At 32.9% G+C, this 17,031-nt stretch overlaps 2 protein-coding genes across 2 annotated transcripts; both read left to right on the plus strand.

Annotated features, from left to right (window-relative positions):
- Window positions 1–5,466: 5,466 nt before the first annotated feature.
- On the plus strand, window positions 5,467–8,521 carry LOC11416100 (IAA-amino acid hydrolase ILR1-like 4). Its single transcript, XM_003597335.3, has 5 exons — window positions 5,467–5,986; window positions 6,358–6,483; window positions 7,349–7,663; window positions 7,803–7,931; window positions 7,984–8,521. Exons 1-5 carry the CDS (start codon window positions 5,609–5,611, stop codon window positions 8,389–8,391), a joined length of 1,356 nt encoding a protein of 451 aa, XP_003597383.2. The 5' UTR covers window positions 5,467–5,608; the 3' UTR covers window positions 8,392–8,521.
- Window positions 8,522–10,097: 1,576 nt separating this feature from the next.
- On the plus strand, window positions 10,098–14,734 carry LOC11422168 (IAA-amino acid hydrolase ILR1-like 4). Its single transcript, XM_003597336.3, has 5 exons — window positions 10,098–10,526; window positions 10,716–10,841; window positions 13,361–13,675; window positions 13,811–13,939; window positions 14,112–14,734. Exons 1-5 carry the CDS (start codon window positions 10,173–10,175, stop codon window positions 14,517–14,519), a joined length of 1,332 nt encoding a protein of 443 aa, XP_003597384.1. The 5' UTR covers window positions 10,098–10,172; the 3' UTR covers window positions 14,520–14,734.
- Window positions 14,735–17,031: the final 2,297 nt, after the last annotated feature.

Genomic DNA, 17,031 nt, shown 5'->3' on the forward strand with positions numbered 1-17,031 from the left:
CGGCCCGTTTAGCCCGATAAATTACAGGGCTTGGGCCTTAAATATTGAGCCCGAATTTTAATAGGGCTTTTTAGCCCGACCCTAAAAAGTCCGCTACCCGTTAGGGGTAGCCCGAACGGGCCGAGGGTAGCCCGCTAGCCCGCATAACAAAAAAAAATCCTATAAATTATATATATTTTTCAAATAATTCTTTACTTAGTTGATTATCAAAGTAATAAATAAAAATGAAAATTCAATGAATTAACACAAATATACATGTAATATAAAATTATATTTACTCGTTTTTTTATTTATAATTTTAAAGATCGAATATATAAATATCTATAACCATAACGTATCTAATTTATTTAAATTTGCTTTCCTCGCTGTTTTAGTTTACGACGTTTGTACGAAAATGTTTACAATTTATTTTTGTTCTAGGCATTATTTAAACATATTAAAAATATTATTTATAAAAAAAAATTATAGGAGTATTTTATAGTACTTTTTAAAAAAAAAAATATAATTTTTAATACGGGCCGGCCCGTTAAGCCCGCGGCCCGTGTAGGGCCGGGCTCGGGTACTATATTTCAAGTCCGTTTTTCAACCGGACTTTTTAGCCCGGTCCGATAAAGCCCGAAGCCCGTTAGGACCGGCCCGTTTAAGGCCGGGCCGTCCGTTTTGACAGCTCTAGTAGAAGCCCCCACTGAAATATTGTAGATCCCTTGTGGCATGACCTTCGAAGATTTGGATTGGAGTAAATGGTAGAATTTGTGAATGACATTTATTGATAATTTGTTGGCCACAGATTTGTAATGATGATCATTAAATGGCAAAAACCCGTGACAATCTCAAATTTTCCATTTAATTTATTGATTTAATTTGAAATTGTTCATAGTTGAGCAAGGAATGGGAAGATCTTTCTCAACAAGGAGATATGCTTAGACAACATGGTTGAAGAGGTGAACCAATAAATCCCAGTTCATTCTAAATTGGAGTTGTTTTTTAAAGTGACAGACAGGGTTATTAACGCAGCACTTGTTTCTTGCTTTTCAAGCAATCACAGTTTTTCGAGATTAATGGAGGAAGAAGATGAAAGTAGTTAGAGGTTGTTAGGGAGAGATAATAGAGTATTGAAAAGTTATTATGTTCATTAATTAATGAATAAAGAAGTTACAAAATATTTATATACATGACTTAGAGTGCGAGTCTCTTGTAACTAACTAACAAACTTATCCAAATTGTAAAGCTAAACACACTTAACTCTACTAAACATGGTTATGGATTAATAACAAACTAATACACCCCTTTAATCCATAATCCTATAACACCCAATGAGACCTAACTTGTCTCTCATAAAATGTTATTCAATTTATCTCAATTTATTAAAAATATTGCTAATAAATTTATTAAACCTTAATTAAAAGAAAACAACTAAATGGCAATAATGTCATTTAATTATCCTTAAAATAAAGTAATAATAAAACTTCCCCAAAATAATGTGAGTATAGTTAGACAATTTCATAAGATGCATCCAAATTTACTCTTAATTGTAGGAAACTCAATTGATGGAAAGTATGAAGGTCAGCCAATTCTATGATCAAAGGTTAAATTCACATGTAAATCATCAAAACATGATTTTGACTCTCCAATTTCAGAAAGATCAAGAACATTCCATTAGAATTTTGAATAGATGGATGCTTCTACAATTAGTTACCTAGGCCTTGAATAGATGCGTGCTTCTACAATTAGTTACCTATGATACTTGATTTTATAAGAACCTATTCAATTAAAAATATAATAAGAGTATTTTCACTTATTACAAAGACACGGATACTTGATCAAATTAAACTAACACCTATGGATAAAGATTCTTACTTTCTCTTGTTCGACCCTTTAGGATTTTTGGTGTTGAGAGTTTTGAGTTTCTTGTAAGATCCAACCAAATCCTCGTCCATCTTATGAAAATTAATTGAGAAGAAAAAATCTCTAATAGTTATAGCAACAACCACATGTTAGCTTGGAATAAAAATGAATAAAAAAATATTCATTTTTTTTTTATGCATTTTTAATATCTTTCCTTCCACATGTTTCGTGAACTCTTGATCTCATAACAATGTTAAATAAAAAATAATAATGAAAAAATACTTTAATTTCAATGAAAAAAATACAATCACCATTTCATATATGAAATGTCCTTTCAACAAAACTCTCTCCTTTCCCAAAACCTGTGTATTTGAAATCAAAGAAAAAATATCCATTAGAAAATACGAAAAATTATAGAAATAGAAACACACACACACACAAAGCTTGAAGAGAAAATCAAAACTATCAAAAAATGAAATGGAAGAAGAAATGAAAAGGACAACATAAGCAACATATATATAAGCTTAGAAAAAAAATGAGGAGCTTTATAGTAATAAACTTGTGTGTGTAAGAGGATTGATTAAGAATATGAATAATTTTAAAATGTAACCCCTCAATATTAATAAAATGGATTAAAATACATTCATTGTGTAACTTGCATGAAATGAAGTAAATGGAGTGTTTTTGCAACCGATGGAAAATGAAAGATAAGTAAGGAATGGCTAGTAAAGAATCAAGAACAAAAGATAGCCACATGGCATAAGTATGAGAGATTAGTTAAAAAAGGGGGACATTGGTAAGGTGACACATAGGAAAAATGTAGCTTATAATACATGTGTGTGTGTGTGTGTGTATATATATATAGATAGATAGATAGATAGATAGATAGATGGATAGACATAGATAGATAGATAGTGAATTGTAAATGGTGTTGTTAAGGAAAAAAAAAAAAGGAAACTAGGATGATTTTTGAAAAAAAAAATGGAAAGTGAATTTTTTTTCTTCAACAAATTAAAATGCAATATATTACTCAAACCGAAAGTGATTCACCTTGCACAAGGTGTGCTGAAAGTGGTGAATCACACAACTGTTACAATGTCAATGGTACTTAAACAAAAGGCCACCAGCCACCAAAAACTAAAAAGATTACATGCCACCCATACAAAGAAGCGGGAGTTGCCACCAATCATGATAACAAAAAGCAATTGAAACCTGATCCGATGACAACCATAAGAAGTAATTTTACTTAACTTTTTCAAGGAGATTGTGAGGATCAGAAGTCGCATTTTTTAAGACGCGGTTGTTCCTTTCCTTCCATATTACCCAAGCACAAGCCAACCAAATAACCTTAAATAAAATATGAAGATTGCGGCATACCTGCCAAATAAGAAAACTGAGCATAGTGATCAGAAATTGTTCCTGAAGGAATCAAGGAAATGCCGAGCCAATGCCAGACAAGATACCAAATACTACCAAAGATGTTGCAGCCGGTGAAGAGGTGATCCGTCGTCTCAAATTGAAAAGTGAAAATTATTGTTAAAAACGATGACAATAATGACAATTTTATAATTGTATCATGCGAGACTTAAACTCTATCAATTGAGGTTACAAGTCAATTTTTTCGTTAACACAATGACATGTCTTAGACATTAGCATAATGCTCATAAATAATAAAATTATATTTTTTCTGAGATAATTTTAATTAAAGTATGTATGAACTTCACAAAATGGTCAATCAATTTTTTTTCTGAAGTTGTTTAGTTGTTGAAAATTTATCTCTTAAAGGTGAATAAATGAAGTATTTAGTATTCGAACTTTATCTCCTGCATATTATAATGTATTGTTCATATCAATTGAATTAAATTTCCATAAACAAAATGATCATCAATTTGTTAATTAAGAAAGTGGCTGTATAAAAAATCTTCAATTTGTTAATGTACCACACAAACTCTTATTTAAAAAATGTTTCTCAAATTTATTAAAATACAGTATAATATTATTATTTTTGGCTCCAGGTATAGTATATCATCCTTTAAAAGCAACAAATCTATATAGGTTAATATCACTTTTTCTTTATTCATGGACTTTATATCACTATTCCCATCCTCGATAAAAAGAATAAGTTAAAATAATCTAAAAATAGTATATAATATTATAAAGAAAAATCCTAAAAATAGTACTTTGTGCAATAAAAGCTTTCTAACCAATCCAAATTAAAGTAGGGAATAACTTATTTTTCGATAAAAACCAATACAAATTAAAGTAGGGAATAAGTTATTTTTTGATAAAAACAAATTGCTCAATATAAATAATTTCCTAACACAATAGAGTAAAAAACAACCGACCAATTTTTTTAAGTGTATTTGATATGACAAAAAAAACGTGGAGAAATGGAAATATTCACATGCTGGTAATGGGGTTGCGATTAGGACATTTTGATTTGACATAACACAACCAACACTTTCAAATGCATATGTTTATCATGTCACAAATTGCTATTTTTATTTTAGTGTGTCTTTATGGTAAAATCAATTTATAGTATATTTCTATATACACCACCATATGAATGAAACAATACATATGATTGTACTATATAGCAATACATTTCATTAGGGCTGAAAATGAGTCGAGTCGAGTCGAAACTGTCTGAGTTTGACTTAACTCGATAAAAATTGGTTCAGCTCAAAATTCGACTCGAGTTTAAAACAAATCTTTTTTTAAGCTTGAGTTCGGCTCATTTAAAATTCCCAATTCAGTTCGGTTCGTATCGAATTACATATTCAACAAACTTTTTAAGGTTAAGTTAATATGTCTACATTCACCGCTCTCTAAATTAGAATTTATAAATTTATCATTCAAGTTAGATGTTTATAATTGTTAAAATTCCCAAGTTAAAATTTATAAATTTATCATTCAACAAACTATCCGTATAGCATTTACATTGTAATTGTAAAAATTATGTTCGAGCCAAATAGACCAAATACCATTGAAATGCTTCAAGTTAGATGTTTATAATTCTCTAAAAAAAAAAAGTTAGATGTCTATAATAAATTAATTTTTAAGTTATTTTTGTTACAAAGTTGAAAAATATATACATTATAATTCTTCTTTCATCAAACACAATTAAAATGTATTTATGTAGATATTTAAGGTTAAGTTAATATGTCTACATTCACCGCCCTATAAATTAGAATTTATAAATTTATCATTCAATTTAAATTTGAAATAAAATTGACTGATTACTTGATTTAGACATATTGTTAAAGAAATATTTATTTATAAAATTAAATTTGAATTGAAAAATAATAAGAAGAAAGTATGCGTGAGTAATTGTGTTATGGGATCAACAATGAATTTGTCTAAATGGTAAAAGACTTATGCCTCTTTATCAAGTGGTTAGAGTTTAGATTCATTCATGTGTATGGAAAAATTTGAATGAAATTTTCATTCTTCTACAAATATTAATTATTGATAAATGGTTGTTGAAGCTTCGTACAAATATCATGATAACAAATTATATTTTTTTTTGAGATTATTTCAATTGACGGTACCTGTGTCTTTATTTACAAATCATTTGTTTTTATTAGATATAACATTTTTTTTTAAAATTTGGTACTACCACCAATCCTACTAGCTACTACCACCTGCGCTACTGTCCACTGCTTATATATAGTAACATCTAGTGAGCAATGAATATGCGTTGTTCCATTTGATTTAACTTCTTTTTTTTCTTTTCCATTTCCCACCTTAACACTTTGAATGCATGCATACATTCATGGATTTCTTCAAATATTTCAACATGTTCATCATCATTTTCATTTTCTTTTCATCTGCAACACCAATCTTCTCAGATTCCTCCTCCACCACTTCAAATGACCACTTATCAATCCCAAACTTTCTAAATTTATCCAAGGAACCTCAAGTTTTTGATTTCATGGTTGATATAAGGAGAAAAATTCATGAGAATCCTGAACTGAGTTATCAAGAATTTAAAACTAGTAAGCTTATACGAACAAAATTGGATGAATTAGGTGTCCCATATAAACATCCAGTTGCAGTGACAGGTGTTATTGGTTACATAGGAACTGGTCTTCCTCCTTTTGTAGCTCTCAGAGCTGATATGGATGCTCTTCTCATGCAGGTATGTCTACATTTTTTCCTGAGTGTTTTGGTTTCCAATTATGGGTTTTTATCTTGGTTTTGAATGTAACATGTTTTAAATGAAGTTTTCAAGAGAATTTTCTAACAACTTTATTGACGTTCATATTACTCAATCATCAGATCATATACCACATAATTTAAATATATCATGTCACCAATTTTTTAGTTGAAAAATAAGACAGAGACCAAAACTGACATATTTTAAAATAGAAGGACTAAATCCGCAAAATGGTGAGACCAAAATTGCAATTAAGTTTTTTCCTTTTTGTTGCAATTTTTTGGTTTGTGATGTATTTCTATTTCTATGAGGATAATGTTTAATCTATATTTTATTGATTTTTTTAACATTAGGAATTGGTGGAGTGGGAGCATAAGAGTAAAGTACCTGGAAAGATGCATGCATGTGGTCATGATGCTCACGTGGCTATGCTTCTTGGTGCTGCTAAGATTCTCAAGGAACATGAAAAAGAGTTACAAGTATGGTTTTTTACTTCTTTTTATTTTTAATTTTTTTAAGTTCATTCTCTTCAATATATGTGATTTCTTCATGCTCTGCTATAATCTTTATACTTTGTTTAATGTACTGCTTTTGAAATAAATTTGAAATGCGACGAAGTCACTACAATATCCTCTTTGGTTTGAGAAAAAAGTTTCTATAAGCATTTTCAGTTTTTATTTCCAATTGCAAAAATGCTATCTTGTTTTTTTACTTTATTTTCAATTAAAAAAAAGTAGTGTTATGTATTCAAACCAAGCATCGTTAAATTGATGAAACTACAAACATTATGATCCTTGTGAATTGTGTTCTAGAAAATTCTGAATGTCTCAAGCTGAAGTGAAATTGGGTTGCCATAGTGAATTGGTGAGTGTTAGCCGTGCCTTGGTGACTGTTAGATTCAGATCAAATAGTTCACAAAATATGTGGATTTTGTTATAATCAAAATTACCGAGCTTGAAATGCGGACAATCCGATCTTTATGCAACGCTCAACACTCCTTTCTGACGGTTATGCATTTTAAATGTTTAAGATATTTCTGTGTTTTTAGTTCAATCATGCCAAAATCAAACATGAATTCTGTTTTTTACATTTGCATATTGGCAAACTAATGCCAAATTTTGAGTGCTCATTATGCCAATTTTGTATGTAACAATTATTCTATCACATGGCATACCAAGCCTTTAGAACATAACTCAATGCATCAATTATTGTTGTACTTGTAACAAACACAATGAAGAAGACTTGGAAAATAAAACTGAAAAAAGTGACTCCTTTATATCTTAATTTTATTTCTTTCCGAGTTATCTTGTTCTGCTGTTTTTCATCATTCCTTATTTTGTATAGGGAACTGTTGTTCTTGTTTTTCAACCAGCAGAAGAAGGAGGTGCCGGGGCTAAGAAAATTTTAGATGCTGGAGCCTTAGAAAATGTCTCTGCCATATTTGGATTGCATGTCCTAAATAACTTACCTTTAGGTGAAGTGGCTTCTAGGTCTGGTCCTATTGCTGCAGGAAGCGGTTTCTTTGAAGCAGTAATAAGCGGCATGGGGGGTCATGGAGCCATTCCTCACCATGCTATCGACCCCATTTTGGCGGCTTCCAATGTAGTTGTTAGCTTACAACAAATTGTTTCTCGCGAGGTTGATCCCGTAGACTCCCAGGTAAAAGTTTACAACTCATGATTGTTTGCACCATTGTTTGATTCTGTCATTTACCGCCACATTATTTGTTTACAATGATTTTTTAATATGACGAAAACCTGAGGCCTAAATGCCTTCCTAACAAATAATATCCTCGCAGGTTGTGACAGTAGGAAAGTTTCAAGGAGGTGGTGCATTCAATGTTATTCCAGACTCTGTCACAATTGGTGGCACCTTCCGAGCTTTTCCAAGAGAAAGCTTCACGCATCTGAGACACCGTATTGAGCAGGTCTGTCACAATTGAGATCCTGCTAGGCTCTAAGGAAATTTTGGTTATGCAGGTTATCACGGGACAAGCTGTTGTGCATAGATGCAACGCAACAGTCAATTTCCTTGAAGAAGAGAAGCCTTTCATCCCTCCAACTATAAACAATGGTGGCTTGCATGACCATTTTCAAAGTGTCGCTGGGAGGTTACTTGGTGTTGATAAAGTTAAGGACCAGCAGCCAATGTTGGGATCAGAAGACTTCGCCTTCTATCAAGCGGCTTTGCCTGGATACATCTTCCTCCTCGGAATGGAGGATGTCTCAGTTGAACGTCTTCCGTCGGGACACTCACCCTATTACAAAGTCAACGAAGATGCACTTCCTTATGGTGCTGCACTTCACGCCTCGTTGGCTTCTAGGTATCTTGTCAAGCTTCATCAGGAGGTACCAGTAGTAGAGAGGAAAATTCATGATGAATTATAAGCAAATATTATTTAGAAAAAGGCATATAATTGATGCCACGAGGTTGGGACATTGGGTTGGACCCATCTGTTGTAGATGAATTATCATTTAAATTATAATTCCTTAGCTCTTTGTGTTTGAAATCTTTAAATGTGGTGATCTTTGTGTGGCGAATCTTTAACTATAAGTCACTCATTATGTTATAAAACATAATAAGATTAATACTGAATAGTTGTCAAAAAGAAGAACATAATTGATGAGTAAAACCGCAAGTGCACGGTCCTATCGAAGTAGTAAAAAGAGAGTATCGTTTCAACATGGAGTTGTTTAATTTAATTAACTTTTAGAAGTTGATTAGAAGAAAGTTCAGTTGTAAAGGTTTGATTTTTAATGAAAGAAAATAATAATAAAAAGCGTCCTGGGATTATTGGTTCATCTCAATGACAAACCCTTCACAAACAAACCCTAAACCTAACTTTATATTTGACCTACTTTCTAAAGACAAGTTTCTCTTAAGCGTATCAAAGTTTTTCTCGAAATCATTGAGTGTGTTCCTCTAGCAACCACACCTATTCTCATGGTTGATTGCTATTAGAATCCTTGAAGAACGAAACTTTATATTTCTCAAGGTTTGCTAGACTATTCTCATGTTTCACAACCCTTGTCTAATTTCACTTGTTCCAATATCAAAGCTCCGCGTTCGCTTTATGAATTGATATTTGTGATGATGAATTAACAAATACTAACCCTCCGTGCTCGCTTTATGAGTTTTGTATTTATTAATTCATTATAAAAACGGTGAAATTAGATTACAAAGTAGATTTATATAAAATTAGGGTTTATGGTTTGGTTTGATTAGGATTACATCATTAGACTTATCCAACAATCCCAAGATAAGAAGAATCTACTCACTCATGTTCATCGTAGACATAGAAGAGAAGAAGAACATAAAATAACAAGAACGTAAAAGAAAGAACTTTTATTAAGAAAGACAATTGTCACTATTGAATTCCAAGAACAAAAGATGAATTGTTGTGATAGCTAGCTACTCTATTTATAGTTTACAATGACTTAAGCCCTAAGAAATATAACACTAGAATGTTCCACAAGAAACCACGGACTTTTAGGTCAGAAATAAACTAATAGGTAGCTTGTCCGGGAAGCAAAAGCAGCAAAAGTGGATCCTGAAGGTTGGCACGGCCGTGTGGCTAGTGGCACGGGCCGTGTCAAGTCTCTGACTTGAGGGAAACATATTTTTGTCTTCAATATTCGTATTTTAGGCACGAATCAGCTCCAAATCCTCTTTCTTTTGCTCCAAGACTCAATCTTTAGAATATTTGTTTCTGAAATTAAATAACTTGCAATTGAAGTAAAATAGTTCTAAAAAGGAAATAAACTTAAATAAAATAAACTCGAATATAAATAAAACGGACTCAAATATTATATTAAAAATACTAATTATTGACTCATCAACGATATAGGTGATAAGATGAATGTTATGTAACTCATTATTTAAAGTAAGTTGAATATGATAAATATCTATTGACCACATGGTTGTCTCTAATAATTGAATGCGCATAATCACTTTTGACCGTCTCAAAAGTCAATTCAAACATCCTCCAAAAAAAAGTCAATTCAAGCATGCATTTATTTTTGTTCCAAATTATTATTACTATAAAAAAAAAATACTATTAATTTACCAAAAAAATATTCCAACAGTACTGTCCCATTGCATTGTGAGTATTTTGTTGTTCCTTTTAGTTTAGCTTCTTTTTCATTTCTCCAACACTTTGAAAGAATTCATGGATTTCTTCAAATGTGTCAAGTTGTTCATCGTCATTTTCATTTCCTTTTTATCTGCTACACCAATCTTCTCAGACTCTTCCACCAGTTCAAATGCAATCCCCAACTTCCTGGAATTAGCCAAGGAACCTCAAGTTTTTGATTGGATGGTTGATATAAGGAGGAAGATTCATGAGAATCCTGAACTTGGTTATGAAGAATTTGAGACCAGTAAGCTTATAAGAACAAAATTGGATGAATTGGGTGTTACATATAAACATCCAGTTGCAGTGACAGGTGTTATTGGTTACATAGGAACTGGTCTTCCTCCTTTTGTCGCTCTCAGAGCTGAAATGGATGCTCTTCTTATGCAGGTACGTAGGTCCACATTTTTACTTTCTGAATGTTTTGGTTTTCAATTATTATTACTTTCCACATGCATGCAGGTCTACATTTTTTTTTTCCGAGTGTTTTGGTTTTAAACATATATTGTCATATATTTTATATTAGGATATACTGTTTCATCTATATTTCATTGATGAATTTTTTTTGGTTAACCTTAGGAATTGGTGGAGTGGGAGCATAAGAGTAAAGTGCCTGGAAAGATGCATGCATGTGGCCATGATGCTCATGTTGCTATGCTTCTTGGTGCTGCTAAGATCCTCAAGGAACATGAAAAACAGTTACAGGTATGGTTTTTAAATTGTGCGTTAAAACTTGAAAGTGTATTATTAGTGTTATTATGCTTTCTTGATGTACTACGTTTGAAATAAATTTAGAATCTAAGGCTTTGTTTGGGAGTTTGGAGGGGAGGGGGTGGGAAGGCTTCGAGGGGTGAAAAATATAGGAGAAAATAGAACAATCTTTCACATTTTTTTTGAAGGAAATATGGTTATAGCATTTCATTAAAAATGATATTGTTAATACATCGAGGGGGATTAAAATAAATAACGGGACTAGCTAATAATGTGGCTTCTCCTGCAAGTGCGTGACCAACCTCATTTTCTTGTCGTCTAGTAAACTCAACCCGAGAGTTTGTGAAGTGAGTACTAAAGAGAGAATGATAGGCCGAAATAATTTGTCCAAATTCGGAAACATTGTCTTTACGAGAGTGAAAAGCATCATGGGTGGTTTTAGAGTCCGTCTCAAAGTCGACATTATCAAGTTGCATGTCACTTAACCACTGAGACCCAATGCTTCTCCTACATTTACCGAATGAACAACTTCAAAACTCAAAGTTTTGGCTCGCACAAACGCACCGTCGTCATCTCTCACAGAAATTCCTATGCCTATTCTTGTCAGAGAGGCCGAAAAACCAACAATCAACTCGTCCACGGGGAGGCCACTGCCACTGCATTTGGTGTGCCGGACGAGAAACAACACTGTCATTCTGCACAGAAAGCTGATGAGACCTGCGCATAACTGGCAGCGCAGCATTGGTGTTTGCATTTCGAGTATCCTGCGCATTTTGCCAATCCTCAATCATAATCCAGGCTCTGTCAACAGTCATAGCACATGACTCGTTCTTGTCCTCCCATACCTTTAAATTTCTGTGCTTCCATAGACTCCAAAGGGTAGCTGCGAAAATTTGACCTTGAGCAGCACTGAGCGTACGCAGGAGATGGAAAACTGCTTCAGCAACCATATTCTCTTGGCTGGTTGCAGACTGAATCGCGTGCCATAAGCATGTCATGCTCCAAACCTGAACTGCGAATGTACAATGGAAGCAAAGGTGCGATAAATCTTCATTGGCGGAGTCGCAGCTGACACAATTAGTTGGGCATTGCACTCCTTTATCAAGCAGTCGTATACGAGTCCACAGAACTCCTCTACATACTTGCCAAATTAAATTTCTAACCTTTGGCGGAACCTTTAACCTCCAAATACCTGACCAATACCCCGGGTGCCGTAAATGAGACGTATCAATTAATTCCTCAACACACAGTCTATACGCGCTACATACAGAATATTTCCCGTTCCTTTCCGCTTTCCAAATGAGCTTATCCTGCTGTACCTGAACAATCAGAGGCATATTTAATATGACAGCAGCAATGTCATGACTAAAGATATGCCTAATGAGAGGTTCATTCCATTTTTTCTCATTTTCCTCCATCAAACTGTTGACAGCAAAATTCTGAATAAGTTGTGCGCCTTCAATATTTCCATCAATACGCCTACCATTCAAAAGCTAAGGTTCATTAAGGAGAGAAATAGAATCACCTGTACCAATACTCCATCTTGCACCCCCACGTACAATTTTTGAGTTCCCCCAATGAGGAGAGTTTTGTATTATGAAGAAAAATTAACCCACAAAACGCTTCCCTTCCATTGTCTCCTATTTCTTCCACTTGCTCATTTCTTTTTTACAAATCCCTCCCCTTCCCCTCAAAACTCGAAAAAAAGCCTAAGGAGGTAACATGCATGACACTACAAAGGCTTTAAGTTTTAACCGAGGTTTTTATGGTTTGAGAAAAAATATTCTATTTGCATTTTCAGTTTTCATTTTAAATTGCAAAAATATTATATTGTTTTTGCTTTATTTTATTATTTTCAATTACTTACTTGTGTAGAGAAAATAAAAACAGATAATAAAGTTAAGAAGGTGTGTTGTCTTCAAACCAAGCATGTCATTGAATTGCAGAAACTACAAACATTGCGATCCTTGTGAATTGTGATTGTTAAAAATTGCGAATGAATCTGGCTTACGTGCAATTGGGCTGGCTATAGTTGCAGAAATTTTTGAAACCTTAACACTGCAGTCGCAATAATAGTTGTGGATCACAATTTAAAACACAAAAATGGATTCCTTAAAGTAAGTGCATTGGTGGCCATTAGATTCAGTTCAAACAATTCAAATATACGCATATTATGTTTTTTTTAATCCAAATTACATAGATCAAATCTAAATTGTCACCCATGTTTTAACTACTTAAATTTAGGGTGTGCACTTTTGTTGTTTATTAAGATGTTTTTTGTTCCAATCTGTCAATCATGCCAAAGTGAAACATGACTTATATTTCTTACATTTTCATATTGGCAAACTGATGCCAAATTTTGGGTTCTCATTACGCCAACTAATTTGTATGTTACCGTCATTCTATTATTGTTTTAATTGTAACAAACACATAATCAAGATGACTCCTGCATATTATATTTTTCTTTCCATCCTTTTATGGATCTGTGATATCATTCCTTATTTTTGGTATAGGGAACAGTTGTTCTTGTTTTTCAACCAGCAGAAGAAGGAGGTGGAGGGGCCAAGAAAATTTTAGATTCTGGAGCCTTAGAAAATGTTTCTGCCATATTTGGATTGCATATCGGACCTAACATACCTTTAGGTGAAGTGGCATCTAGGTCAGGTCCTATGCTTGCAGGAGGTGGCTTCTTTAAAGCAGTAATAAGAGGCAAGGGAGGCCATGCAGCCAATCCTCAACATGCTATTGACCCCATTTTGGCGGCTTCGAATGTGATTGTTAGCTTACAACATATCGTTTCTCGCGAGGCTGATCCCCTTGACACCCAGGTAAAAACTTGCAACTCATCATTGTTTGAGGAAAAAATGTTGGAAACCATAGTGCAACATTGTTTATTTACAACGATTTTTGAATATGACGAAAACCTGAGGTCTGAATGCCTTCCCAACATAATATCCTCACAGGTTGTGACTGTAGGAAATATTCAAGGAGGTGGTGCATTCAATGTTATTCCAAACTTCGTCACAATTGGTGGCACCTTCCGAGCATTTTTGAGAGAAAGCTTCACGCAACTAAGACAACGTATTGAGCAGGTCTGTTACAAAGAAGAACAAATTCACAATAATCTCTATATTTTTCACATCATGAATTATGTGTCTTATTCTTATTTGTTAATATTCGAATTGTTAGGATACAAATTATATTTATCCTGTTTTAGTTTTCACTGAGATCTTGTTACGTGCTAAGGCTATTTTGGTCTTGTAGGTTATCATTGGACAAGCTGCTGTGCACAGATGCAACGCAACAGTGAGCTTCCTTGAGGACAAGATATCGTCATACCCTCCTACTATAAACAATGATAGCTTGCATGACTATTTTCAAAGTGTTGCTGGGAGTTTGCTCGGCGTTGATAAAGTTAAGGGCCATCATCTATTGATGGGATCAGAAGACTTTGCATTCTATCAAGAGGCTATGCCTGGATACGTCTTCATCGTCGGAATGGAAGATGTCTCTGTTGAACGTCTTAGGTCATGGCACTCGCCCTATTTCAAAGTCAACGAAGATGTACTTCCTTATGGCGTTGCACTTCACGTCTCATTAGCTACTAGGTATCTTACCAAGTTAAATCAAGAGGTGCCAACAGTAGATGGAAAATATCATGACGAATTATAGAAAAGATTAAAAAAAAAACATACCAGCGGTGCAACCACAAGGTTGTGGGTTGTGACATTGGATTGGTATCAGATATATAATTTGAATTATGATAATTCCAAAGCTCTGTGTTAGATCTTTAGCTTTGTTATGAACGTTTATCAATTCCAATAACAATGTCATTCATTTGTTAAAGATGACATATAATACAATGACAATTGAGTATTTCCTTAGAAATAACTTAAGGGTCCGTTTGTAGATATGATTGACTACGCAGTTTCTCGATCTTTCTTGTGTTATAATATGTGTCACCACCAAAGTATCAAAGCTCTAAATTGGAGATTTGATTAAACACACACTTACATGACTATTCAATGCAGAAATGCGACGTTGAATCAAAGTTTCAAGTTAAAATTATTCTAAAGACAATCAATTTTATTCTAAAGATGACAAAAAATAAATAAATGTAGAGTCTTATTACAAAATGAGTTCCACAATTATTAATTTTTTTTTTTTTTTCAATTTTTTTTGTATCTCTTCAAATGAAATAAATGGAGAGAATCATAATTGGAGAGGATCCTAACTCCCGTCATGGACATCAAATACGATACAGACGCAACACATAAAATTAAAAAGAAAAAGTCAGGATGTGTGCAACAATATCAAACACATATGTCGAACATCGAAACATGCTTTTTATCATAGGGTTAAATGCCTTTTACCCCTTGCCATATGGACGTCTTTTGGTATACCCCCCTATAAAAAATATTTTTTTTGGAGATTCCCCCCTGTAAAATGAAGATTCTTTGATTTTCAACTCTCGGTGCATCTGATTGTACACTTAAGCATATGTGGCGTGGTGAGTCAGCTTTTTTTATTACGTAGCATGCTGATTGTATAATTATTTTTAATTTTAATTTTTTTTATTACATCTCACTTATATGTCATTTTTTTATTTTGGCTAAATTATATTTTTTGTCCCTTAACTATTTAATTAGTATCGCTTTGGTCCCTTAATTAAAATTTGATTTATTTTGGTATCTTAACTTCTCTCTGTTACACATTTTGGGCCTTTCCGTTAGTTTTAATTCAAAAACGTTAGGTTTTCTTCATTTTCTTCTGGAATTTTTCTCGGATTTTTGTTGTTGAAGGTTGATGGAGATGATATGAAGATGAAGAAAAGGAGAAGAAAATCTAACGTTTTTGAATTAAAACTAACAGAAAGAACCAAAATGTGTAAGCAGAGAAAGTTAAGATACCAAAATAAATTAAATTTTAATTAAGAGACCAAAGTGATACTAATTAAATAGTTAAAGGACCAAAAATGCAATTTAACCTTTTATTTTTTATTTACAATTAAAAAAAACTTAAAAAAACAAAACATTTCTTTTGGAAAATTTCTTCAACTCCCCCTCTCTCTCTCTTCTCCCATCCATCTATTCTTCTTTCTCACTTCTCATCTCTTCTCTTCTCTTCTTCCCTTCTAATCCCAATTAATCAACACACAAACAACAACAACACATTCGGAACCAATCAACAACAATAACATAGCAAGCAATACTTTTGGATCCAATCAACAACAACAACCGACAAAGAATCCATTTTTGAATCGAATCAAACAAGCAAAACTTTCAGACCCATTTTCTGGATATGAACAATACTCAGGAGAAGGGAATATAAGGGTATGAACAATACTCGAATCAAACAAGCTTCAACCCATTTGCTTTTATGGATTTTTTCGGACCCATTTTCTTCTGTGGTTGATGTTGATATTTTGTTGTATTTGGTTTGAGAAGAAGATGTTGTGTTGTGTTTGTTGCTGAAAATAGAGAAGAAGAGAAGATAATTTGGGTGTTTGTGATTTGGAGAAGAAGATTAATGTTTGTAAGAAGAATAGGAGAAAAAGATAATTTGGAGAAGTAGATGAATTTTGATAAGAATGGTAGAAAATAAGTGAGTAAGAGAAGGATGAAGAGAAGAAGAATGAGGGAGTAAGAGAAGGGAACGGTGGAGAGAGAAAATAAGATGAAGTGTTTTTTTTATTAGGAGAAGAGGAACGAGGATTAAATTTTTTAAATTAATTTTTTATAATTTCCAAAAAAAAATTATGGAAATTTTCTTATTTTTTAAGCATTAGAGGTAGTTTAGGTATTTCACATCTTTGTATTATTTTTGTAAAAAATATTTATTATGTGTGCCACGTGGAAATTAAAAAAAAATCAAAAAATAAATAAATACACAGTCAGCAAGCTACGTCATCTCTTTTATCCAGTCAGATGGTCTTAGGAGGGTAAACCAAATGATATTTATTTTAGAGGGGGAATCTTCAAGTTTTGGTAAAAGCTTATTAACCCTTTATCATAACTGTCAATAATGTTTCATCCGTCCCACTTTTAATTAGCATCCTCTTTTTGAATTTTCCTTATCTCAAATTATTTATTCTTTTTACGACACCAATACAATATTTATTATTTTTTTCTTTATTTCATTTCAATAATAATCTATAAATATTTCATTAATTACAATTAACAAA

This window comes from Medicago truncatula, chromosome 2, assembly GCF_003473485.1.
Source record: "Medicago truncatula cultivar Jemalong A17 chromosome 2, MtrunA17r5.0-ANR, whole genome shotgun sequence".
Lineage (NCBI taxonomy): Eukaryota > Viridiplantae > Streptophyta > Magnoliopsida > Fabales > Fabaceae > Medicago > Medicago truncatula.

Bases quoted from the DNA above. Each gene is read 5' to 3' on its own strand.
- LOC11422168 (XM_003597336.3), top strand. From the start codon at position 10,173: ATGGATTTCTTCAAATGTGTCAAGTTGTTCATCGTCATTTTCATTTCC. The intron at 13,676-13,810 runs GTAAAAACTTGC...ATATCCTCACAG, and splicing joins CTGATCCCCTTGACACCCAG to GTTGTGACTGTAGGAAATAT. The intron at 13,940-14,111 runs GTCTGTTACAAA...TTGGTCTTGTAG, and splicing joins TAAGACAACGTATTGAGCAG to GTTATCATTGGACAAGCTGC.
- LOC11416100 (XM_003597335.3), top strand. From the start codon at position 5,609: ATGCATACATTCATGGATTTCTTCAAATATTTCAACATGTTCATCATC. The intron at 5,987-6,357 runs GTATGTCTACAT...TTTTAACATTAG, and splicing joins TGGATGCTCTTCTCATGCAG to GAATTGGTGGAGTGGGAGCA. The intron at 7,664-7,802 runs GTAAAAGTTTAC...ATATCCTCGCAG, and splicing joins TTGATCCCGTAGACTCCCAG to GTTGTGACAGTAGGAAAGTT.